General features: G+C 41.1%; 1 protein-coding gene and 1 long non-coding RNA gene across 2 annotated transcripts in view; one reads left to right on the top strand and one right to left on the bottom strand.

The window, feature by feature from the left end:
- armc2 (armadillo repeat containing 2) overlaps nt 1-20,442 on the bottom strand; it is a gene marked incomplete at its 5' end in the record, with an annotated part of 21,293 nt that extends 851 nt beyond the window's left edge. Inside the window, 16 exons of the mRNA XM_084091882.1 lie at nt 264-403; nt 496-628; nt 709-822; nt 922-1,044; nt 9,847-10,129; nt 11,551-11,650; nt 12,181-12,326; nt 13,588-13,844; nt 13,942-14,044; nt 14,916-15,106; nt 16,680-16,787; nt 17,297-17,340; nt 18,721-18,850; nt 19,289-19,460; nt 19,532-19,604; nt 20,228-20,442. Coding sequence (XP_083948008.1) covers nt 264-403; nt 496-628; nt 709-822; nt 922-1,044; nt 9,847-10,129; nt 11,551-11,650; nt 12,181-12,326; nt 13,588-13,844; nt 13,942-14,044; nt 14,916-15,106; nt 16,680-16,787; nt 17,297-17,340; nt 18,721-18,850; nt 19,289-19,460; nt 19,532-19,604; nt 20,228-20,442 — 2,332 coding nt within the window. The remainder of the gene's footprint in view (nt 1-263; nt 404-495; nt 629-708; nt 823-921; nt 1,045-9,846; nt 10,130-11,550; nt 11,651-12,180; nt 12,327-13,587; nt 13,845-13,941; nt 14,045-14,915; nt 15,107-16,679; nt 16,788-17,296; nt 17,341-18,720; nt 18,851-19,288; nt 19,461-19,531; nt 19,605-20,227) is intronic.
- On the top strand, nt 17,032-20,375 carry LOC311068981. Its single transcript, XR_014603453.1, has 3 exons — nt 17,032-17,208; nt 19,312-19,666; nt 20,238-20,375. It is a non-coding gene; the product is annotated as an uncharacterized lncRNA (long non-coding RNA).
- Nucleotides 20,443-27,616: the final 7,174 nt, after the last annotated feature.

Below are 27,616 nucleotides of genomic sequence, written 5' to 3'. Positions count from 1 at the left end.
AAATAAATAGTTAAAAAATCATATATTGTGATTTCTGGATTTTTTTTTTTTTAGATTATGTCTCTCACAGTGGACATGCACCTACGATGACAATTTCAGACCCCTCCATGATTTCCAAGTGGGAGAACTTGCAAAATAGCAGGGTGTTCAAATACTTATTTTCCTCACTGTGTACATATATATATATATATATATATATATATATATATATATATATATATATATATATATTCCAGTTCTAGTGATTGTGTGTTTATATGCACCCGTGTAGAGCTGTAAGATCTCCAGCAGCTTTTGCGAGTGTTGCAGCTCTCCATCTAAAGAGCAGTTCCACAGAGTCTGACACACCACAGCGGCCAGATGCCAGTCCTGAGGCCCGAAATCACGCAGACAGTCAATAAGCCTGCAGTAGGGAGAGTCAGAGAAAGCACAGTGCTTAAACACTATACAGTACAGTCAAAAGAAGAAAACACACTGAAAAGACAGGCAAGTTACTTCTGAATGGTTCCCTCGACCCTCAGTGCGGCCCTGCTGTCTGGGTCTGCAGATAAGTTGATGAGAACTCCACATGCAGAGAAACACACATCAGGGGTCTTGGAGTCCAGAAGGGTTACCACAAACTGCTCCACTGACACATAAAAACAGGAGTATGACGTCAGCCTCTGGGGGATTTGAGACAGACAAACTAGCAGAGAGACCGTCTCAAACCTTTGTGCTGCATGATGAAGTGTCTCACATCTCTGATCTGCGACAGATTTCCAAAAACACGTGTGGCCTCCAAAACAGCATCCATACTGGAGCTCAGCAAGAGCTTTAGTAGCACTGCAATGACAGAAGGACAGACGGGAGGGGGAAATCACTGAAGGACAAAGACAGATGCAACATTCGGACTGTGTTCACACACACACACACTCATCTTACACTGTGAGATGTGTGTGTGCTGGGAACGGACCACTGAGCTTTCGCCTTGGTAGTAAGACAAGTTGTTGATGGTGGCCACAGCATTAATCACTAACTCTTCACTCTTCTTCACACACCTGCACCCTGAGAGACAAGAGCAAAGGAAACAGAAAACTTGATCAGTTACACGCCATCTATTTGGAATGGCATATATAACAGAATATAAATGCACCATTATAATTATGAATAATTTATTATGCATGTTAATTTCCTTCATTTTTTTTTATTACATTTGCCATCATCTAGGCTACTGAAGCTACTCTTTAAAAACACTAAGAATTTAATAACACTGTTAAAGGGATACTCCACTTTTTTTGGAAATAGGCTCATTTTACAACTCCCCCAGAGATAAACAGTTGAGTTTTACCGTTTTCGAATCCATTCAGCCGATCTCAGGGTCTGGCGGTACCACTTTTAGCATAGCTTAGCATAGATCATTGAATCGGACAGGACCATTAGCATCTCTCTCAAAAAAATGACCAAAGAGTTTCGATATTTTTCCTATTTAAAACTTGACTCTTCTGTAGTTACATCGTGTACTAAGACCGACGGAAAATGTAAAGTTGCGATTTTCTAGGCTGATATGGCTAGGAACTATACTCTCATTCCTGCGTAATAATCAAGAAACTTTGCTGCCGTACCATGAGTCCAGCAGGCGTAATGATATGATGCAGCGCCTGAAAAAAATCGCAACTTTACATTTTCCGTCGGTCTTAGTACACGATGTAACTACAGAAGAATCAAGTTTTAAATAGGAAAAATATCGAAACTCTTTGGTAATTTTTTTGAGAGAGATGCTAATGGTCCTGTCCGATTCAATGATCTATGCTAAGCTATGCTAAAAGTGGTACCGCCAGACCCAGAGTTCGGCTGAATGGATTCGAAAACGGTAAAACTCAACTGTTTAACTCTGGGGGGAGTTGTAAAATGAGCCTATTTCCAAAAAAAAGTGGAGTATCCCTTTAAATCTAGCAAATCTCAACCAAATTTTTATTTATTTATTATAAATTAAATGTTAAGTGAAATAAAAAACTTACTTATTATGACCGCCGCTAGCGTAGCTAGCGAAAGCGGTCATATAGGGATTGTCAAAGTTTTTTTTTTTTTTTTTTTTCGTCATCTACTGAATTTTTCGTCAACGATACCAGGGACACCGAAACACCGGGGAACATGAAATTTGGTGGGCATGTAGCCCCACTAGACTTTTACGGAAAAATTTTGTTTGGTCCCCAGGGGCCACTCCCCCCCCGCGCTGGGTCCCCCGAAACCCAAAAAATGCAGTTTTTCCTAAATAACTACCTGAACCGTGGCACCGAGGATGAAGAAATTTTTATGCTATGTTGGTCTTAAGGGCCCACATCAACCTAGCCCATAATCACTCATTTGTGATTTGCGCCCCTTCCCATAAAAAATGAAAATGCAATATTATTCTGCTTTAATCGCCCCTATCTTCAGTTGAGATGTTCAGAACTGCACCATATTTCATGTGTATGATTAACTTGACATCCTCTGGGGGTATGCTAAGTTTCGTAGAATTTCATCCATGGGGGGGTATAAAATAAATTCATTTATGTGCACATTTAGTGACTGTACACTCATCGGCCTGTAGATGGTGGTGTTGAGCGAAGGGTTGCTGGTTTTGGATGATACTGTCACACACACATACATAAACACGCAATACAGCCAAATTGCTCCACGTCATTTATTTTTGTGGAAAGCCAGTGCAGGCCTGAGCGGCGGTCATATTTTGTACCGCCATGCGGTACATCTAGTTTTATTGCAGATAGTTGACAGGGGAACATTTTTCATTTTAATTTATTTTAACGATGTAGGTTACTAAAATAACTCAAAGTAATAATGTAGAACTATATAAATATTATTAAAAAAAAAACAATTAAAAAAAAAACACAAAATTACTAAAATATTACATAAAATGAAAAGAAATATATATTTTTTTAAAAATCTAATTTTTCATACTGCACATTAAAATGTGATGCATAAATTCACTTAGTTCCCTTTCAAGGGAACTCGCGTTGCGTCGAGTTTGACGCTATGGGAACGCTTTGCGTGATGACGTCTTGAAGCACATGTAAAATCAGTCCAATGGTGTGGCGGAACGTCAGAGGCGGGTGACGTCACGTACCAGGAAGCTATAAAAGCCGGCCCGAAACAGAAAACGAAAGCTTTCTGAGTCTTCAGTTGCGCTCTGTGTGAAATCTGTCTGTATATTTGGTGTTGTCTGTCTATATCATATATATATATATTCAGTATGGCGAGCGAGCAGCAGTTTAGAGTGTGTGTCCATCCCTGCCCGCGTTATTTAACGGGAGGTGACACACACACTCTTTGTGTTGTTTGTTTGGGAGAGGAGCATGCCCAGTCAGCACTCGAGGGTGGTGACTGTGTGCATTGCTGTGCGCTTCCATTGCGTACGCTCCGATCCCGCTTGGCTCGGTTCAATCCCGACCACGCTCCCCAGGGCTCGGGTCCCGCCGCTGCCGAGGCACGGCGTCGATCTCAGACCTGGGGTTCACAGATGGATTTATCAGTGGATGTTGAGACGGGCTCTGCCTTATCTCAGCATCCGTCTGATAGATCCAGTGCCTCTTATCAGGGTGTGGAAGCACGCGCTGCGGTTTCTTCCCCCCCGATAGAGGTACCAGTACTGCAACTATCCAGCTCTGAGGAGTTGGATGTTGTGAGTATTGTAGCTGAGTCTGAGGATTCGCCACCTCAGTCTCATGCGTTTGAGGAACTGCTCGATGTCATTACTAGAGCTGTTGACAGACTGTCTATTGAGTGGCCAGAAGATAGGCAGGACGTTCGTTCGAAAAGTAAGCTCGACGAACGCTTCCTGCCATCTCGTGCGCAACCCCAGCGCAGGAGCCTGCCGTTTTTCCCCGATCTCCACACCGAGGTGTCGAGATCGTGGGCGAAACCAGTGTCATATCGAGTGTATACTGCACAAACGTCACACTATTCATCCATTCACAATTATAAAGAGCATGGTTATGGGGAGATGCCGAAGGTGGAAGAGACGCTCGCGAGCTATCTCTCTCCAGCAACGGCATCTTCTCTGAAGGCTCCTGCACTTCCATCCAAGCCAGTAAAAGTTACTTCTTCCCTGGTTCATAAAGCTTATGCCGCCGCCGGTCAAGCTGCAGCGTGTTTACATACAATGTCCATAATGCAGGCTTACCAGGCTGAGTTATTGGGTGATTTTGAGGAGGGCGGGGGTATTAGTGCTGATACGGTGTCTGAACTGCGTAGAGCCACGGATTTGTCTCTCAGGGCCACCAAGGAGACGGCTAAATCCATCGGCCGCTCTATGGCAGCCCTGGTGGCCACTGAGAGGCATCTGTGGCTCAACTTAAGTGACATAAAGGACAAAGAAAAACATGTTCTTTTAGATGCACCAGTATCCACGCAAGGGTTATTTGGAGACGCAGTTAATAGTGCTGTAGCGAAGTCACAAGAAGCTTCAAAACAGGCAGCTGCACTTCAGAAACTTCTCCCCCGCCGTTCTTTCTATGAGGCTGCTGAGCGGGAGCAGCCTCACTCCTCTAAAAAGAGCGCTGAGCACCGCGCCACTCAGAAACAGAGCGTTTCCTCCCGTGCTCCCCCACAAAAATCTCGGGGACACGGAGGGCGCTCTCAAACCCAGCAGTCTTCGAGGGGTAAAACGGATCTGCGGACCGTTATTACCGCCAAGAAGGCTGCTGGGAAAAAGTCCTGATGTCTGAGGGCTCAGGACAAATGAGGGTAGTCCCCCCGAAGCAGAGCGGTTAACACCTCTTTTCACGGTGCCCGTCTCCCTTCGGTGCCCTCAGGGGACCGTTCTGCCAACCCTGCCGCCTCCGGCGTTACAGGGCGCAGCGGTCTCCGGCGAGCACATATCTCAAGGTCCACCCGGAAACGTAGTGGCCTCGGGATGCCCGCCCCCTCTGAGGAGGGTGCTAGAGCAGTCTGTTTGGTCGTTCCCTGCCGGTGCGCCGTTACAGGGCGACGAACCGACTGCTCAACAGCAGGAGAAAAATACGGTGCCGTCTCTCTTCGGTGCCCTCAGGGGACCGTTCTGCCAACCCTGCCGCCTCCGGTGTTACAGGGCGCAGCGGTCTCCGGCGAGCACATATCTCAAGGTCCACCCGGAAACGTAGTGGCCTCGGGATGCCCGCCCCCTCTGAGGAGGGTGCTAGAGCAGTCTGTTTGGTCGTTCCCTGCCGGTGCGCCGTTACAGGGCGACGAACCGACTACTCAACAGCAACAAAATCCAGAAACCAGTCTCGAGAGACTGGTACCTCTAGTAGAATCTTTGACAGCGTGGAAGCTACTGTCAAATGTTTCTCGTTGGGTCCTGCAGACCGTGGAAAAAGGGTATTAGATACAATTCTAGTAACGCCCACCGCGGTTTATGGGGGTCCTGCCCACTATGGTGGGCCCCGAGCAGGTTCTGGTTATGGAACAGGAAGTAAACACTCTGTTAGAGAAAGGGGCCATAGAATATGTACCTCCCTCCAACAGGGAAACCGGGTTTTACAGCCGGTACTTCATAGTTCCAAAGTAGGACGGGGGATTGCGTCCCATTTTAGGTCTTCGAGTTGTCATGCAGCTCAAGTTCAAAATGTTAACATTGAGACAATCGTGCCACAGATTAGTCCGAGGACTGGTTTGTCACGATAGACCTCAAGGACGCATATTTCCATCCGTCCGTGTCATTGGAAGTTCCTGAGGTTTGCTTTCGGGGGCAAAGCATACCAATATCGAGTTCTTCCATTCGGCCTGGCTTTATCACCCCGCACTTTCACCAAATGCGTGGATGCAGCTCTGGCGCCTCTGCGCCTCCGGGGTATTCGCATCATGAACTACATCGACGATTGGTTGATTTTAGCTCAGTCGCATTAGATGGCGGTTCAACATCGAGATGTTGTTCTCGCCCATATGAAAGAGTTGGGGTTACGGCTGAACGCCAAGAAGAGTGTGCTTCTCTATTTTAGAGGACCACTTTTTTAGGCGTGGTTTGGGATTCAGTGTCGATGCAGGCGCGCCTGTCATCGCCACGCTTCGATCCTGGCAGCTGTGAGAAGTGTAAAGCTAGGCCAGCTACTCACTGTCAAACAGTTCCAGAGACTGTTGGGTCTCATGGCAGCAGCTTCCAACGGGATACCTTTTGGACTGCTGCACATGAGGCCCCTGCAGTGGTGGCTCAGGACCAGAGGGTTTTTCCCCGAGGGGCAACCCATTTCGCACAATCAAGGTCACGCGGTGATGCCTACGTGCCTTGGTTATGTGGAAGAAACCTTGGTTCCTGTCCCAGGGCCCAGTGCTGGGAGCTCCTTGTCGTCGCAAACTGCTAACGACGGATGCTTCCCTCACGGGTTGGGGAGCGATCCTGAGGGTCGCTCATCTCAAGGTCTGTGGGAAGACCATCATCGTTCCTGGCATTCTATAGCCTAGAGATGTTAGCTGTCTTCCGGGCTCTGAGGAGCTTTATCACAGGTCTCAGGGGACACCATGTGTAGTACATACGGACAACACGTCGGTAGTCGCCTATATCAAGGGGGTTTGCACTGGCACGCCATATCCTCTTGTGGTCCCAGGGGAAGTTGCTGTCACTCAAGGCAGCCTACATCCCCGGGGTCCAGAATATAGGAGCAGACACTCTGTCGAGACAGGGGCCGAGGCCCGGGGAATGGTGGCTCCACCCCCGAGGTGGTGGAGCTGATATGGAAATTATAAGTGGATCTGTTTGCGTCTCGAGAGACGTCTCACTGTCCACTTTGGTTCTCCCTCACGCATCCAGCTCCTCTGGGACTGGATGCTATGGTACAGACGTGGCCGAGGCTACGTCTGTACGCCTTTCCCCCAGTTGCTCTGCTCCCGGGAGTTCTGGAAAGAGTTCGCAGGGACCGGGTTTGCCTGCTTCTTATAGCCCCGCGCTGGCCGGGCAGAGTATGGTTTCCCGATCTTGTGTCCCTCCTCGACGGGCCTCCTCTGGAGCTACCCGTCAGGAGGGACCTTCTGTCCCAAGCAGGGGGCTCGATTTTTCACCCCCGACCAGAACTGTGGAACCTGTGGGCTTGGCCTCTGAGGGGGCCCAGCTCATAGAGTCAGGTCTCTCAACTGAGGTTGTTGAGACCATTCTACAGTCCAGAGCTCCCTCCACGAGGAAACTTTATGCCCTGAACTGGAGAGTATTCACCTCTTTGTGTAGTGACCGTCGGTTGGATCCAGTCAACTGCCCAATTGGTACAGTTCTGGAGTTCCTGCAGGACCGGTTCACTGCAGGTCTGACCCCGTCCACTTTAAAGGTTTATGTGGCGGCCGTAGGTGCTTACCACAGTCCTTTGGGTGGAATGTCTGTGGGGAAAGACCCCTTTGGTATCTCGTTTCCCTCGTGGCACTTGGAGGTCCTCCTCCCTTTCGAAATCGGACCAGGAGGCGAATAATTTGCTTTGCCCTGTTCGGGCGTTAGACGCGTATGTCCACAGAGCTGCCCTGTGGCGTAAAAGTGACATTTGCTCCCCTAACAAGGGAGGTCCAGTGTCTAAGCAAAGGATGAGCAGTGGGTGGTTGAGACTATCTCACTTGCTTATGAGGCGGCTGGACAGCCTTCTCCTTTGGCTGTCCGGTCGCACTCTACGAGGAGTATGGCGGCCTCTAAGGCCCTTATATCAGGAGTTTCGTTACAGGACGTTTGTGATGCGGCAGGCTGGTCCTCACCGCACACTTTCGTCAGGTTCTACTCTCTGGATCTAGACTCTGCTCCAGGGTCTCATGTTTTGTCTTCCTAGTGATGCTCACCAGATTTCACACAGGACAGACATTTGTAGCTATGGAGGCGTTGGTATAGACGTTCCCATAGCGTCAAACTCGACGCAACGCGAGTTCCCTTGAAAGGGAACGCCTCGGTTACGACTGTAACCTCGGTTCCCTGAAGAGGGAACGAGCGTTGCGTCACCTTGCCATATCTCCTTCATGCCTGTCAACACGACTTCAGACTTTACGAAGCTTTCGTTTTCTGTTTCGGGCCGGCTTTTATAGCTTCCTGGTACGTGACGTCACCCGCCTCTGACGTTCCGCCACACCATTGGACTGATTTTACATGTGCTTCAAGACGTCATCACGCAAAGCGTTCCCATAGCGTCAAACTCGATGCAACGCTCGTTCCCTCTTCAGGGAACCGAGGTTACAGTCGTAACCGAGGCGATTTTTTTTTAGGGTTTTATTTTTTTTTTATTTAGACAAGATTGTTCGTCAAATCACTTTGCTTGTCTTAGTTTGTAGCCACCTATTCAGCAGGATACATCATTATGAGAGTAGGTGACGACAAATTACTGACTTTATGGCATTGAATCGTGAATTTAAACGATTTGTTCAATCGGGAACAAAACAAGTGACTGTCTTTATGAATGAGTCATTGAATCATTCAACCGATTCGTTCAAAAACAAATGGTTTGGTGTTCCAGCGGTTTTTGCTGTGGCTTTGTTTCAACTTTATCTTAGTTGGCAGAACAAGAACACACAGTAACTAAACCCTTTTATTTACATCCCACTGTCCTGGCACTTTTTTATGGGAAACAAATGTGCCAGTATTCATGTATCCGTAGGTGTGAAATTAAAAATACTGTCTACTTAAGTAGATCTATTCACTTTTTGTTTTGACCAAAGTCATAAGACTATTTAAAAGTAGGTTCATTCCCATATGAGAAACACTTTTACACATTTACCGGACTAGGCAAGATACAATATAGCAGCTGCCAGACGGTTCACTTCTTGGTATTGAAGATCATATCGCACAGAGTGCTAATCAGGTATCACTTCCTCCGCGAGAAGTTTCAAAACCATTCGTGTGAATTTCAGACTGAGTACTACATGATAAATCCAAATTTGAGGTAGTCAGAATCTGACAAGCGCATACGACTGTAGTAAGATCCTGTACTTCTCGTTCAGTGCGGTTTGCTCTGTCAGTGTTTGTGCGTCACTGCAAAGTGCGAGTTTGTTTCGAAACACCTTTTGTTGTGGCGAATGCTCGGTCATTGTCACCCTTGATTTCTCAGTTTCTTTTTCCTTCTCGATTTTTATTTTCATCATAACAGGATGTCATTTTAATGTAGCAGACATAAAGGTAGATAAGCGAGGAAGAATAAATCTCCCACCCATTTCCTCTCTAACTGTCCACATCTCTGTTCTAAAAAAACGACGGCATCCTCTAACCGTAATTTCTGTAGGAATCCAGCAGAAAGGTTTCATTTTATTTTCTCACATTCTAAAAAACGATATAGGACAAATATTTCCACAGGACAAAAATCTCCTTCTCTATTTCAAAAAGGAAACACATAACCACCTTTTCACCCTAGCATGCCTGCTTCTGAAACTTCCTCATGCAGAACCAAAAAGGAGCTTGCAACGATCACCATGAAACCACACTGCAACTCTGAGAACACCAGGCTGCTCAAATAAAGAGCTATGTAGGAGAAAAACGAACAGTTTACAGAGCGGGTGTTCTCGTCATTGGAGAGGATGCAGTGACTTGAGGGTCTGTGCCAGTAACTGACATGGAGAGAACATCATGTGATTTGCACAGTGCAGAGCAACCAACTTGCACATTCGTTCAAGTTCAAGGAACTAAACTTAGTCCGAAACATCTGTGTTGTCGTGTTTAAAGTTACATCGTTTCTGATAACCATTGGGCACACGTACAATGCTTTGAGAGTGACAACCGCATTGAAATGCATGAGTGAATACGCTACAGTATCTGTAAATGTCGTTCCGTTTGGGATTTTCGTAAAAATGACTTTTGTTGAATGGTAGTAGAATGTAGAACTGAACTAATAAAGTGCTCAAAAGATTGGGTGTGTGTATATGACATGATTATGTTTTTTTTACCCAGTAGTTCCAGTAGCAGCTGCACACACAGTGAGTTGGCAGCTAGTGCCGTACCCACGGTGGGATGGATGGCCAGGTTGGCCAGCAGTCTGATCAGTTTGACCAGGATGTCCTCTTTCTCAGGGGCATGACATTGCTCAGATGACGATAGTGTTTCCTGGTAGGCCTGGAAAAGATCTAAGAGGACATCTATCCCTCCTTCCTCTTCATAAACTCTCTCTCTGGCTTCAATGCTCTTGGATGTCAGATTTCCTAGAGTGAACAGGAGACGCACTACTAGATCCTGCACATAAGAAAAGAGGACAGGTGTGTTTAGTAGGTCGTTGTAAGTTAAAGTGTTAACACGTAATAAATTACATTTATTATATATATATATATGTGGTGAACACAATTTCGCCAAGTACAACCTGTTCCTGGAACAACATTCCAATCAACCAATCAGATTTGAGGGACAAGTTTACAATTTATGTCAAGTTTAGGCTTACAATCAACCTATCATTTCCCTCTAAATTTAGGGATAACTTATGGGCAGGGTTAGGTTTAGGGGTAGGGAAAGGGTTAGGATTAAATTTTTAGACAGGAATGTTGTTCTAGGATCAACAAAGTATGTTGATCCAGGAACATGTCTTACTTGTGAAAATTACAGTGACCTGGAAGGCATGCACATACTGTATTTCATTTATAATTTAAATTTGATATATTTCTTATTTATTCATAAATCAAGCCAAAAAGGGATGTTTAACAAAAGTAAAGTAATTGGGGAATTGGATTGTGGAATTCAATCATCAAAAAAATATTATAATAATAATAATAATAATAAATATATATATATATATATATATATTTTTTTTTTTTTTTTTTTTTTTACAAAATACCTGCATTCATACAAATATGAATGCAAACACCAGGACTGCAGATAAGTGGCATACATATCTAAAATGTGTACCATAATATTAGGGGAACATTTTATTCCATCATTGCATATTTTCATTGAGTCCCATGTTGTATATCCAGTGCATTCTTAAGCAGTTTCAGAAATAAGTAATTTTGTTTGGTCATAAAGCACAAGTAAAGTTACATTCATTTACAAGTCGTTAAACCTAATAATTAAACACAACATTATAAAATTAATTTTATTAATAGGTCTTACTATTAAAAACTTATAAGATTAATTTTCATTAAATACTTTCATTAAATTGACAGGCCTAGTATTCAGTGCTTTCATGGTTGATCCACTAAACCCACACGAATAACCAGCAGCCTTTGGTGAACTATTTTATCAGACATTTTAAACTGTATTTCAACAACTCCTTTCTGTTTTCATTTAGAAAATATGAAAAAAGTGGGGTGCAGAAAGAGACTTCTGCCAGTAGTCTAGTGGACAGTATGTCCCTATTTGAGGCACAGTATGTGTGAGACTCTAGTTTATGATACCTAGTAAACACTGTGAACCGTGTTTATTCTTTATGAGATTAGGAGCACATGATCTCATTACTCTCAGTGCCAGAAGGAAAGAGAGAGAAGAACATCTGAACTGACTGTACCGAAATAAAATGAACAGAAAAACACACACACCTTCATAGACCATTGCTCAAGTTTCACTTGAGAGCAGAAAGCGGAACATGCAGCCTATATGCTTACATGTGTGTGCTTGTTTCAGTTTACGTCAAAGCGTGCGTGGACATATACTTGATCCAAACTCACCTGTTTCCTGCTGTGTTTGCCTAGAAGGTCCAAAAATAGGCTGCAGCAGCGTGGCGTCTCAGCTAGTGCATGACAGCATTCAGTGTAGGTGGACAGCTTGCTGGAGACAGAGCACACACACACACACATATTCTCACACATCACGTGGCACAACTTTATCAACACTAATCAGAATGCTCTAACTAAATCAAATTAGAACTTCTCTCACCTGGTGGATACCAAAAATGTATTTATATACCAGTGCATTATAAAACACTAAACCAGTGGTTCTCAACCAGGGGACCGGGGCCCCACTAGGGGCCTCAAGATGAACATTAAACTACAAGACTCCTAAAATCAAGATATTATTTTAATTCAACTTTTTTTTTTTTTTTTTTTTTTGAAGAACTAGGGTTCCCACAGTCTTGGAAAACCTAGATATATAAATAGTCTAATTTTAAAAGTTTGATTTCTAGACCTGGAAAAGTATTGTAAATGAATAAAATCCATGGGAATGTGTATAATAAATATACATTCAAGTTTTCTAGTTATGCCAAGCACTGCCATATGATAATGATAATTTTACCAATGGGAGCCTTGGAGTCAACAAGGCTGAGAACCACGGCTCTAAACACTTACTTCGATCCTCACCTGAATATTCGGGCCACATTAATGCAGATGTCGAGGTCATTACGATGGTTCTCCAGAATCAGGCAAAGAGTAAAGAATGCCTTGTTGGACAGGAAGGAAGGCCGAGACTCAGACTGGTCAGCGATATTTCTCAAAGCTGCAGTGACCTAGAAAGGGTAAAGAGGTCAAGACTGTGTGCAACTGTATGTGTGTTTGGTAAGTGAGCGTGAATAAGGTACTGTGCAGCAGGTGTGCGTGTGTGCTTATTATTGCCTAATGGGTAGAGATGCATATAAAAGAGGAAGCACTTATAATCAAGAAGAAATAACATAAGGCCTTGAAAAGTGGCCTCATAAATCTCTCCATCAAGAGCTTAGGACACTGATTAGGGTACATGGAGGGTGCCTGCTAGAGCTGCTTGGCCCATCGGGCCATACTTTCATAAAAACCCTAATTTCCGTCTGCCAACATGCTAATGAGTGGCACGGCAATTGGCGCTGGACATCAAACTATGCGTGCCAAGTTCAGGAAGTTTGTTTGGGCAGAGTTAAATAATTCCCTGTGAAGCGTACTTTGAGTAGAAAGTAAAATATGGACACGGGGAAGTGGAAAAAGGGCATCCTCCCAGACAAAAGCAAAAACAAAAGCAGAGGAAAAGCACATTAAAATCCGGCCTTTTTTTCAACCCTATGCAACCCCACCCTTGTGAAGCGCTCACATTTTGTTCCGTTTCGCTCCCAGAGCAGAGTTCTGAGAAATGTCCGGGTGGGGTTTAAGTATGTTCAATTCCTCCTGTTTTAAAGTCTTAAAGACACAGATTTACCATGTTTGCAATGCAAACCTATTTGTGTATCTATGGCGGTGTATGTGTGCTGCACAAAGCACTATTACAGCACATAGGGGAAGCACACGTCCTCGGTCACTGTGGAAATGTATGATGGGATCTTAAGTGTTTTTGAGACAACAAAATACATTACAGAAAAAGTCTCTCTGCATTTTTTAAAGGGATAGTTGACCTAAAAATTCTAATTCTGTCATTATTTACTCACTTTCAAAACTGTATGACTTTCTTTCCTCTGTGGAACATAAAATAAGATCATTTGAGAAATGTCTCAGTGTTTTTTGGTCCATACAATGAAAGACAATGGTAACCAAAACCATTCTTCTTCAAAATATCTTCTCTTGTGTTCCACAGATGAAAGAAAGACATAAAGGTAATTTTTGGGTGAACTATCTCCTTTAAGATGTCACATTTGATCCACCAAAAAGTTTGTTCATTTGTGGATTTGCCGGTTTCCTTAGTTTTAGTGTATATGGGGGTATGTGTGTGATTGTGAACATGATTGGCATACTAAAAACAGGGTTAGAGATGACAATAAAGGAACTTTGACACCTGCCCAAACAACGCAACCATCAAAGACCACCCACCTGTACCAGTATGTGTCCTGCGATGACACCCTGGCCTTCTCCCTCTGACCTCTGAGTAGTTAAATTAGCTGAAGTTGTAAATGGACCATGCATCAGTCTCTTTGACAGCTGTAGCAGTGTGCCGATGAAGTCTTTAGCCAGCAGCAGACTGGAGATGGCACTGTTTCCTGAGAGGAGCTTCAGTGAGCCGACACAGTACAGCACGGCCTCACCTTTACTCCACACATCCTCACACTGTAGCTGACACAGAAGGGAGTCTGTGTGGAAACACGTACACACAATGGGCTGAAGTTAGAGATAATGCCTGATTGAGCTTAGAGAGTCAAGGTGAGTTATACAATAATCAGGTCTAACCTAGGATGGAGTCGGTGAGGAACATGACGTCGTTACTAGCATCCCGGCTGATTTTGAAGACGAGTTTGCAGATGTTCAGCAAGTTGTTTCCACTCACATTGAGCTTGTAATATAGACAAGAGCAATAAGGTTCTGTAAATTATTTCAAATTTCAGATGTTTCAGACCTTGTAAAAGATTATGATGTTTAAGACAGCTGCACAGAACCAAAATAATTTTTTTTTAAATGTATTTGTCAGTTTCTCAGCTACCCTCTGAAGGCATTTGTATTTCCATTTATGTATTTGGCGAATGCTTTTATCTTAAGAAACTTACACTGCATTGAAGGCGTACATTTTTATGTGTGCTCAGTTGTCAGTTCGCTGGAAAGCGAACCCACAATGAAAAATGTGTTCAATTAAAAAGAAAATTGTTAAATACAGTTTTAAAATATACATTCTTTTGTCATGTTTATTTTTTTGTAATGTGCGAGAAGTATTAATGTTTTAAAGGAATACCGTTTTTACCAGATTTTTTTGTTTGTTTTTCATAGGTAATTGTATTGAAACCAATTAGGGTAAATTTGACCCAGACCATGGCAATCACATCCAGATTTTCTACCAAATACAAGGTTTAAAGGTCATATTTTGTGTGTGTGTGTATTTGAGTGTGTGTGTACAGGTTTGTCATATATTGTGAGGACCAAATGACCCCACAAGGATAGTAAAACCTGAGATCCCCTACACTGTGTGGACCAGCCAGCAGTCCCCACGAGGGAAATGGATTAATAAACATACTAAATTATGTTTTGTTGACAATGTAAAAATGCAGAAAGTTGTGTGTGATGGGTAGGTTTAGGGGTAGGGTTAGTGTAAGGGGATAGAATATACAGTTTGTATAGTAAACAAATCATTACGCCTGTTGAGAGTCCCCACAAAGATAGCGAAACCGAGTATGTGTGTGTGTGTGTGTGTGTGTGTGTCTCTATATACTCACTGCCAGAATAAGTTTGGCTAATGTTAAGTTAAGTCGGTCCGATCCCACATCTATAAGTCTGAAGAGCGTTCTAAGGATGGCGGACCTCTTTTTACACTGCCTTCCCAGCATGTCTCTCTCCGCTAGGGCGTCATGGAGACCATTGCACGAGTTACACAGCTGTCCCACAATCTCATCTGACACGCCATCACCTATAAGGATTGGGGTTTTTTTGTAAAGAGACAAAACCTGATCAGTACTCTATATGTTCCAGTGCACAAAATATGTAACTGTCAAGGTCGCATTTCAAACTGAATGTCTCCCACAGTATTAATTGCAGCATTGTCATCCTTCAACTGTCCCTGTGAAGGACAGGGAAAGAGGAGTAGTCTGTGGGACACACAGACTCTTTCATTCAGCTGAACTGATGTGTACACAGAGTAGGCTTACTGACATTTCAGTGACATTTGACCCACGTCAACACCCACTGACAAAGTTTACATGGCCCTTTAGGGCACGTTCCCCCCCTGTATGGTATGCATCATTAGTGTGTACTGAATATAATAGCTCTTTACTGTCATTCTGTATGTATTGGCTATGACAACATAACATGTCAAAAAGTTTTAAGTTAGATTAGACTTCAATGGAGTATTAATATGTCCAAATTCTCCTGAGCTCAATTTTAATCAAAACATTTTTCTATTCATCTTTGCATCCAGAATAATTATTAATTTCTACATGCTTTTTAACCATTCTGTGCACTGGCAATGCCTCATACTTGCTGGATCTAACTTGCCTTTAGGGGATAAGGCAGGGGCTGCGTTTTTCCAAAGCTATTTTTTGCTAAAACAAATGTTGTTTCTCATATCTGTTTCCAAGATGGTTGGCATTCTCCCCAACGGCACCCTTCGATGATGCCATGGAGAATATGAATGGTATTTTATGCATGAACCGAGAGGCTCTTGGCACAATAAATATTTGATATTTATCTTTCAAATGAATTTTTATTGAATTTTCAAAGTGCTTAAATATTTACTGCTATTAGATTGCATTTCATGGTTCCTTTCTCCCACATGCTTTGACTTTAAAAGCGTATACCGTGCCAAGCTCAACAAAAGCTTGTTTTTATTCCTCTGCATTCAGATATTGTGTTTTCTTTCTCCCTGCAGTTTGCTTTCACTCTGGGACACATTCAAGTGCTGAACTGCAGCTCCTTAGTACGAACTTGCATAAGCACAATCCAAAAACCCCAGAATTAGGATTATCTTTCTAAATTTAAAGTCAGTAATAGGGGGAAAAAAACTTTTTTGAACTGTTAAAAATCTGTACTAGGGTGAATGGAAAATAAAAAGCAGAGCTGTTATGTTGGAATTGACTATTTGTGTATAAATTTGGAACTGCTGTATTATTTCTCTTTAAACTATTTAAAAATGTTCCTTAAATAAAGAAGACTGGTAGGAGTATACTGCAGAAAATCATTACATGAAATTTTGTTCTCATAAGATAATGAAAAGCCATCAGGTATCAATCTGAATGCTATATATGTTTTTGGAGCTATTAAAATGGCATTGAGGTTTTTCCTACCCTAAAACATTGCATTACACTTCAAATAAAAAGTAAAAGCATTGCTAAGAAACTAGTCATTTTGAAATGACTAGTTCTGTGCAAACATATTGTTGGTCTGATGATGTACAGCAAAACAGAACGTGGCTCTTTGCTCTTTAAGGTTATCAGATCACTACTTGAGTGTATTAAGCACATTCATGAGAGTCATTTTATAATCACCTGGAGCAAAGGACTCAAATTCTTGAAGGACAGGAAGGACCTTAGTGTTCCAGAACACAGATTCGTCCATGTTGTCATCACATGGGTCTCCATACCCAAGCCTGGCTTCTACAGCAGAAAGACATGCAGTGGGTTTTAGACAGACAGACAGATAAATATTTAAATAGACAGGTAGATGTACTTTATTGATCCTGGAAGGGAAATTCAGACAGTTCGCCCCAGCAGTTCTTAAAGCATATGAATATAATACAGAATGTTCAACACAGCATGAAAAGGTCAGAGCTTCACACCCACCCACGTGCCTTTTCATTAGTGTCTGTTCTGTTCAAATGCTTCTGTGAGCATTTGCATTGTGGACGAGCTGCAGGAAGCAGTGTGGGTTGCGAAAACAACAGATCAAAAACAATCAGCTAGCATCTGGATAAAGAACCTTGAGAAACTGCTGCAGCAAAAGTGGTTAAGGTTTCCAATCCGATCAGATGTTTGCGGCCACTGGCAAGATTGTGTCAGGAGCAAGATTTACAAGATTGTGAGAACTTCGCTTTGTTTATCACGTGTTTGACTGCCGGTTAGCGGTTTCAAGTGTATATTTATACAGTACAGAAATAGCAATGTACCTGGTTTTGATTCTCTTTCCATAGATACATCAGTTTGCGGTATCCTGCTAATGACAAACATACAGTAAACAAAATGTACATGCAGACCAGACAAAAAGAATAAATTACATAATTGGGTTTGAAACAGTGGTTAGATGAACAACAAAGCCTTGATGGCGTTTGAAAACGTTTGTGTGGATATAAATGCTAAATATGTACCAACATAACTACAAGTATGTTCAGTGGGTACTTTTTAAATACATAGCTTCTAGTAGAGTATTCTCATTGAATTCTCCTATTTTCCTTGCAGACACAAGAGGTCACTGTCGTGATATCATGATGCAGAATTTCATTGCCCAATTTTTTGATTATATATTATACTGTGAGCACCGCTCAAAACCAGATACTGGTCAAAAATAGATAACGTTCAAAATGTGCTTGTGGAAATGTTCATTAAATCATGCACGCGTATGTGAGGGCTACTGCAACACACAGGAAACCACATGTTCATGTGACCGTCTCAGAGCTAGTCATGCACTGTGTCACAGTAAATTTTATCTCAAAAATCAAGATAACTGTTAACACTGTTTTAGTCTGTGCTATCATTAATAGCAGATTAAACTCACTCAAATGTCTCATGTACTTGTCCTGCCTAAAATTCACATAATTTTTTTTTGTAATCATTCATCTTTATCATTTGTGGCATGGGTATTTCCTAAGGATTTTGAATAAATGATGGTATGGCGAGGCATTTTTGTGGCATTGATCATGTTTGGGCTTTGTACTGTCTCGATAATGCCTCTTTGTTGATGGGACGCCTCGGTCGAGACGTGATCTCATCGTGTGAATCTCAAATGAGACTGTACTGGTGGTCAACAGACCAGTCAGCCTGCCAGCCACAAACGGCCTGCATGATCTAATATCGCTCCATTAGCAACTATAACAAGGATATGGTAGAGAAAGAAGGAGAGAGAGGCTTGCTGCTTGACTTTAACTTACTATTAAAATCCAGAGTGTCCGTAAATGCATCCAAATTGAATGCAATGCATTACGATTTTCATAAGTGAGCATTCTGGGCAATGTATTAATGAGAGCGCTTGGATCTGAATAAGCGAACCTTTTAACGTGGTCTTACTGATAGATTACATAATTCTGTTGCATGTAATGGAAGATGTACACAAAAGAGGATATCAAACTCAGGTTATAAAAACATTGGTAATGAAAGGATTAATGCCGCTGGGATCTACTGATCAAACAAGTTCACTCTCTGAACAGGCACAGAGCATAAATCTATTTACTAAGTGAGTTTGATGGTGTATTGACAGTAGAGGTTTTTGTTATAAAGCCCAAAGCTGATTTCAAACCTCTGAATGTGCAGCAAAAAGAGTACATTAAATTGATATGTAACCTTCAAGTAAATAAACTCTTATGCTCAAAAAGCATACCTGTGTTTGATAAGTGTGTGCAGGGAAGTTTCGGAGGATGATTTTGTTTTATGCCCTGTAACATTAGCATAATGTAGCTTTTCTCTGTCATCTGGTTGGTCTACTTCGATCCTTGCCTCTAGAGACATATCTGAACAGGCACACAATAATACAACTTTAAACAGTCAAACAGTCAAAAACAAATAGATTTAATTTTTTTTTTTTTTTTTTTAATCTTACTGATTACTCCTATACAGTTTGACAGGACAAACACACACATTTTGTTTTCTCAAAGCAAGCAAACTCAAGGCATGAGTAACATCCTGGGGATATTGTAAACTGATCTATATCTGATTTTTGGAAGTGTCTATTCATTTCGGTTTGGTGTGAAACACTTCAACAGCTAGCGGATTGTCACAATGAAGTTATATAGGGTTATCAATATGTCTGACAGGCGAATAAGCACTATTACTGCATAGCACTTCATTTTTTGGAAGATGAAGTATCCCTGTTAAAAAAAAAAAAAAAAAGAAAGAAAAAAAAAGATATATACTGTAGATTAATAAAACACTTTTATTTCTTTTCTTACTCTTTGTGTGTGGTGTCATGAAGGGTAGTTGGTGGATGGATGCTGCTCTAAGCAGTCTGGCCCGAGAACCTCCTGATCCTATCCTGGTATTTCCTCGTTCAGCTGGGGGTTTGGGGAGAGTTGCTTCATTGTCACCGCCATACTCATCCAGGGACACAGACAGCCTGGGTTTCTAGGAATGACAGAACTCTTCAATTATTGTTCCCTGTTTTAGTCAGACAAAGTTTTAAAAAAGCCTCTTACATGTTCCAGTGGGCTGAGACGAGTTCCAGAGCCAGGCCTGGAGTCAGGAACTTCAAAATGGCGGCCATGAAGACTAGAAAAGAAATTTGGGAAGGCAATTAAAACCAGCATACCAGTAATAAGAATAAGCAAACGGTTAATATTATAATTCAAGTACTTCATAGAGTGCAACAGTCGGGATCTGGAAGTAAAAAAAAAACCAAAACATTCATTTTCTCCATAGGAGAATTGTTTTTTAACGATAACTTATAAACTTAAAGACTTTTAAATAGCCTAAACGTGTTTAATAGAAAAATTCATGAAAACCTACAGTACATTACTCATGATTCTGCAAAAAAAAAGTTTTTAATCAATAGTTTTATATACATCAATCGCTTCATGGGATTGTAGTTCTTTCTCACATTAACTATTAACTGTCTAATTTTCAAATATGTTTTTGCTTCAAATCAAAGTTTGTAATGATGTGAGTGGTTCACCTCGTAGCTGGTTGGTTCGGTTCATGGCTTATAACTCTTAAATGGAGATTTTTTTTAAAAATCCCTATGGGAAAAATACCAAGAACCAACGCTGCTGAAAACTAGGCGGGTACTGTTGCACTCTACAATAAAAATCCATTCAAATATATTATAGTAAACATTAAATACATGCAAAACAAGTGATAAACAAATAAGCTTATTATATCTGATGTTGTTTTACCTGAATGCAGATGGTGGTCGTCCATCATGTGCACGAGATGAGGATTCTCCAAAGAGCTGCCGATGCTTCTCCTGGGGTGTGAAAGGTCGCTGTGTGGCAAGAGTCCTGAGAGAGCGACGAGCCTCTGACACTATCTCAGCACTTGTCTGTCTCCTGTGGCCAGGGCTCATGTGGATCTGCTTACTTTTGTCCTGCTGGAGCTCCATCCCAGACATGCTTGATCCATAGGGATGTGTACCAGTATCAAAAGCCTGACACCTTGACCACTATGCTATAACCAAAACTGGTTGGAAAGAGGCATAACTATGATAAAAGGAAGAGGAGCATTTATATTTTAAATCAAATTAACGGCCTCTTGTAAATATAAAGATTTAACTGTCCCAGAAATCTATAGCAGACTTAATTGCATATTTTTCTGACATTCTTATATTACCTCAGTCTTCACAGTGGTTTGCTGTCCTGTAAGACTAGTTTTTAATATTAAATATTTTATTACTTTTATTTAACTCTAATTTTAAATGCACCCCGCAAACACGTGTTCAACTGTTTATTAACCGGAGTCATATCATTCAGTGCAAGACAAGAATGCGCGTCCACGCACCGTCACCATGGAAACACATAACGCTGCTACAGTAACTCGGATGTAGCAAAACAAAACATTTAATAATAACGTAAAAAATAAACTAAAGAATAAAAAACTCGTACAATAAACAACTCGATTTGATATCTTAAATTCAGGAAACCAACAAAACAACAATAATAATCTACGATACTATTAGTATCAAGCGTTGCTTGCAGCCGACTTCATCAGAAAACTTGCTCTTTTAGGCAGTGCGTGATGTAAACAGCACAAAAAATTACCCTTTACCTTGATTTCCAAACGAGCTTGGGTTTCACGGTTTTAAATCATCTTTAATCCGGAAAGATGAGCGTGTGTGACAACAGAAAGAGGGACGCACACCACCGAGTCAATCACGGCCACGCGCATAGTCATGTGACACACGGAGGCTTGTTATGTGAAACGTACTGCCTTTTTACTTTATTTCTTTGCCATTTTTTCTTCATTTTTAAGAGTTAGAACAAAGTAATAAGGATTCATTACCCGTAATTACATAGAGAGTTGATTACCTTAATATATAGGTGTGCTTTAGTTCAATCTTGTGAGCATCAGCCATAACACATTTCCAACGGAAAAAGGTGAGACCATTTTTCAATTTTAACGAAAACAAAGTACATTTATTTTTTATTTAGAATTAAACTAAATTAAGGCTTCATTCATATTCCTCCCCAAAACTCATATGCCTATGGTGTTCAATGCAAAATCCTAAATTTCAGGCCCACAGAGTCACGAGGCGACACGAGAGATAAGTGAACTGATACTTACCCACCCAGAATGACACATACAAGAGGAATTTAAAGCTACTAGTTTTAGCCTTGTTCTAATTAGGACAGTATTTTCCACTCAAAGTAGTTTAAGTTTTCCACTTAAAGTAGGTAACATTTAAAGGGATAAGTTAGTTCACCCCAAAATGAAATTTTTGTCATCATTTACTCACCCTCATGTTGTTCCAAACCTGTATGAGTTTCTTTTCTTCTGTTGAACACAAAAGAAGATATTGTGAAGAATGTCGGTAACCAGACAAAATATCTTCTTTTGTGTTCAACAGAAGAAAGAAACTCAGACAGGTTTGGAACAGCTCGAGGGCGAGTAAATGACCATTTAAATTGTTTGGGTGAAGTATCCATACACATTATGCAAAATAGTGGATGATGTGTTTGTCTTTTTGTAACTGAGACATCTGTTTTGTCTGTTGTGGTTTTAACATAGTCATTTCCCACAAACATTTAAGTCTTCTGAGAATCTGTCCACCCATTGGCTGAATTGTATGACATCAAACATCCTGACTGACTTACTGTAGACTGCCTATTAATAATATTAGTAAGCAAATTCACATGAAGGAATAAGAACATTTTCTTCATGCAGTGTTGAAATTATCATCTCACATTGTTTAGTGGGTTTTTTCAAAACTACTCTGCAAGCAAGACTGACATGGTTTGTCTAACACACTATACATACAAACCTCTTTCTCTGTTCCTCATGAAGTAAAATGCATGTATGAGTCTTCTGGTTAGATTTAAATAACTCTACAAGCTTCATTCTCATGGATACAAGACGCCTCATTGGTGTAATGTGATTGGAGGGGCTAGCCAATAAGGAGTTAGTACAAGAGTGCTCATTGGCCAATGGCTGCATAGATATGGTTGCCCTCTTTCATTGTCACTAGGGGAGTGTGATGCCAAGGATGGCAATTTTGATAACATTATGTAAAGTGCACTGCATTTTTTACATGAGGTGCGCACATCTGTATTTAGAGGGCTGCATGAGTGGTGTGAATTTAATTATCTTGCGAACCTTGACACATACGCACACACACACACCACTGATGCTGGATGCTCTTCTTCTACGTCACTGAAGTAAATTGGTTTGTTTTGCAAGGACCATCATTTTTCTGGCTGCTGTCTCCTTGGCAACCAGCTCCTTATGGGCAGTCTTTGGACACACATTGACTCCCTCACCTGGTGATAAGGAGAAGGCAGTGATGGTTCACGAATGTATGACGAGGAGGTTAAACAATGTGTTTGCTTAGACTTTACACAAAGAAAGAACTGTCAAACACTTTGAGCTTGTGTCAACATGTGGTCAAGAAGCACTACAGTTTTTGTTTTGACCAAGCACAAAAAGATTTCAACATTTGCTTTCGTGCAGACTTAGTAGGAAACTATGCTATGTTTAATTGAGGATACCATGAAATCAAATTTGGCAAGTCTTATTTTTTTAATGCAATTTTGCAGTGTTTATTATAAATTATTTATTCGTTTCACTTTGATATATGTCCAATAGGGAAGAAAGGAAGTTCTCAACTGGGATACAATGGGATAATTAAGGTCCGTCACTTTTAGGCCTGTCTGGCTGTTGTAGATCATATGCTGCTTAGCATATTTATCTGTGTTTGATCCGTGAAAGTAGGCTAGAGGAACAAACGTGGCTGGAAATGTCACTGACTAAGCTGGGGATTGTTCAGATTGTCATGCCTCAGTGGTACAAGTAACCAAATCCCAGAATACATTGCTGTTATTGTCTCTTCCCAACACATACTCAATCACTTGTTCTACCTCGCTTGACACAAATAAAAATACCTGTGTGTCGTACCAGACAAGTTTTAGTCCGCTCAGCATAAATAAAAACACATCTTCAAGCATGTACACTAGGCCAGGACAGATTGTCAGGGTAAAAATTACATTGCTGTTGGAGCCATAACCTTGTGGGCATTGCTCTGACCAATGGTGGAACAGATCTTGTGTGTATATATATATATATATATATATACAGTACTGTGCAAAAGTCTTAGGCATGTTAATATCTAAATTTTAGATATTAAGGTTTCTTCAAGCGTCTCGGAGACGTTCCCGCAGTTCTTCTGGATTTAGTCTGTCTCAGTTTCTTCTGTTTCTTCATGTAATCACAGACGGACTTGACGATGGTGAGATCAGATCATACCGGCTGTTGTCAGACTCCTTGTGCATACACAAATCTCACTGCCTAAGACTTTTGCACAGTACTGTATATACATAACATTTTTATGTATAATCCTCTGTAGTATTTTGGAATTAAAATGAACATAAATATAGGCGAGATCTGTATTGTGTTTAGAAACAATTGTTGTGCTTTCCATCTAACATTCTAATTTGCTGAGAGAAAGAATTGTGAGAACAAGCATCTGACATTGCCATTTTCTTTTCTAACAGAGTGGCTTTGATTATGACGCAGTGACGACAGACTGCTGATTGACTCATCTGCTGTCCAGAAAAGTCAGACACACACTCTCTCACTTTGTTCTGTGAGCTCTGAGTGGGGTGCTATACATTTCAAACAACTATAGCAATGAATCCAGTTCCGGTTACACAAGATACAATGCAGAGCACGCTAAGCTAAGGTAGGTGAAGGGTGATGGGATGGAATTTGAGGTTGAATGTAGTGATGACAGCAGTGACAGAAATGAACTTTTTTGATATTTACACTTAAAATGACTTCCAATGTTTTTTTTGTTGTTGTTGTTTTTACCTCTATAAGGGCATTTTTCTAACTTTATTAAATGTATGATTTTTTTTTTTTTTTTTTTTTTACAATAATAAGATACTATAGGGCTGTTACCAATCAAATGAAATCAGTATCAACAAAATCCATCTTTGCACTGCAGAGTTGGCACAGAATCTGCATCTGAAATGGCATTTAGATGTTTTTACACTGCTGCACATAGCCATCATGAATGCATTTGAACTGTGATTTCAGTTGCATAAATAATACAATGAGATGTTTAAATAAAATTTTGTATATAGAAAAGTTAAATTATGTGGGGAAAAAATACATAATTTGTTTGAATATGAAACTAAAACTGCCTGTAGGTGGCGGCAAGTCACTGTATTAATGAGTGAGTCATTGAGTCATTCAACCGATTTGTTCAAAACGGCTTATTCATTCATGACCAAAGCAAGTGACTGCTTTTATGAATGTGTCATTGAATCATTTCCTCAACTGATTTGTTCAAAAACGCAGATTCTTCCAGTATTGTAACACCTGTGTGTATTGCTCAGAGTTGATAAGGATACAGCAGTGATGTATCTTTTTTTGGAAATATTTTTGTTGCAAAGCAGACCAAAAACAGACAATATTGTGTCTAAAATGTAAGTAACTTCATATTCATTTCAGAATCGTTGTATAAGTATCACATTTACAATTGTGCTGATATTCAGGAAAAACAGCACTTTTGGGTTAAAAAACCCCAACAACTTATACAGGGTCATTTTTGCCCCAATAGCTTGTTTGCATATGACGTCACGTCACTGCGTTGCCATGGCGCGAAATGCAGATGGAGGGCAGGAAGTGTTGTGCTACATTTAGGAAGCACTATAACAAACTCAAAATGCCTATGTTTTGCGTCGTTTATGGTTGCTCAAATCGATCAAACCTTTCAATTTTGCTTATAGTTTCTATAATTAGCAAAGAGCATTTGTGTTAAATAGGAATACATTGTAATAATGTTAATCAAGCTGACTAAATCACACGACTGCGCAGCAGTTCACATGCACTCACAATAAAAATACAATATAATTTAAAACAAAGACAAGCTCATTATACAAAGGAAATAATATTACATATCTAGACAAATTGGGTTGCTTATAGTTAAAAGAATGTCATGAACGATTTAGGCTAGATGTATTGATTGCATTAGTGCGTGATATTGAAGAGTGCGCGCCTCGAGCGCACGGCTGACACGACAGGAAAGTTCGTGTTTCAGAGTTTTATATTCGGACATATACCGTGACAACATCTCATCTGACAGAGGACTGTGCGGCGCTGCTGACTGCGTTATTTATAAAATTAAAAAAAATTGCTGTGAGATTGTTTGCTGTTGCGCGCAAATCCTGGAGAAATAGGCTGAAATCATTCACGTGGTGCGTCTCTGAATGAGACAGATTTCAACAATCACCAGTCAAAGACAGCAGCAAAACCATAGCACAATGAAATAAGGCAACTTATGATTTCGGAGGTTTACAATAGGCTGTTGTCCGGTTTCATATTTGTCAGTTAAAATTTCAAAATACATTCGGGACTGAAGCCCCGGCAAAATCGGCTGGCTGCCTACTCTGCTTGCAAACCTACGTCTGCGGTCGGGAGGAGCCGAATCGGAAAATGCCCGTTTGTGCAGTGATCACTTCGTCAAAGGTGAGTCTTATGTGGCTAGTATGTTTGTGTAACGTACCAGTTTCCGAACTTTGTAAAGTCAAAGTAATTGTTTCTTCTTTTCTTTGGGTTTGTAAGTTACCCCTGTAACTGAAGACAAACGTAACGTTACAGGCAAATCTTTCAATTCAGTTGAAAAATCGCTCCTCTTCCTAGCGTAAAGATCACGTCCAACATATGTTTCGATTTTTTTGTTATATCTTTCTTTTGTAATAGCGTCTAAAGTAGTACAGTATGGACTTTCCTCCATCTCGTCCATTCCGCTCTTCACTTCCTGCCCTCCATCTGAATTTCGCGCGTCATCACAATCACGTGACTGCAAACCACCTATATCTTTTACCCCAAATGCCCATAATTTTTTTTTGTTAAAAAAAAACTTTTGTCAATGCAACATACCTCTGACACCCTTCTAAGCATGTGCAGGACAATATTGTCACACCCTGAGCCAAAAAAGTCAAAAGTCCAATTTTTTTCAACCCAGCTATACACGTGCACATAATGTAAAGGTATAATCAGACTAACACACACTAATACTGCTGTTAGATAATTGGATGGAATGTTCCAGTCATGGAATGTTGGCACAGCTAACACTCATTAGAGCTTAACTATTGCAGTCATAATGGCAGGTGATATGATGTAGTACTGTCACCTGACACGCATTTACAGTATGTGGATGAAGTACTGTACATGTAGTCAGCCAACACTGATAGTATGGTACAGGACTTCCTTTTAATTATTATTTTTTATGTTTATTTGAGGATTTCATTGGATGTGAACACAATGGGACTCTTTGTCTTTGTTCATTGTGTTTGTGGGATGCTATACACTACTGTTTGCCTTCCCCCTTTCCCCTGACCAAAGATTTATGTAGGTACAGCCCTATTTCCCCCTTCACTGCTGATTAGAAGGTTCCCTAAGGACTGTCATAAATGTGCTCTATCTATTTCTCTCTCTATCCTTCTTTCTCATCCCCCCATCTACAGTACATTACTCTGTGATTTTATTCCCATGCTCATGTCCGTGGGTCTGTATGCTCTATAATGAATAGAATCTATGGCTCTCATCTGGCCTAGGAAACAAAGAGATGAGTGTGCAGTTGGATGGTTGGTGTGTGTATGTCTGTGTGAGAAGGGTCAGGGTGAATATGTCTATGTTATGTGAGAGATGCACATGATGGTGCTAATAAATCATGACTTTGGCCTATTTTCCTTTTGTAATCATGTCAGAAATCACTAAGGGCACAGATTGTGTACAGTAGATTATCTCTCTATTGTCTCACAAAGCATAGGGACTCATTTATTCTGTCTCAGTGACAGAGAGAGGTTGTAATAAAAGAAAGGGATGGTCCAAGAGAGAGAATGGTCACTGAGAGATGAAAGGAATAGGAGAATAGGATCAAGGATCAGATGGTAGAGAATCTTTGTTGGACATTATAACAATATCCAGTGCTGGCTGTTTCCTTCTCTCTTCCCTGACATACACACAAGTTTGCGTGTGTGTGTGTGTGTGTGTGTGTGTGTGTGTTGATGTATGGATGATCTAGAATTTTTCAACTTGGATGGTAAATATTTAGGATCCTCAACAAA

The sequence above is a fragment of the Abramis brama genome (assembly GCF_963993115.1).
Source record: "Abramis brama genome assembly, chromosome: 18".
NCBI classification, from domain to species: domain Eukaryota; kingdom Metazoa; phylum Chordata; class Actinopteri; order Cypriniformes; family Leuciscidae; genus Abramis; species Abramis brama.
This window is presented reverse-complemented; position numbering and strand designations above follow the sequence as displayed.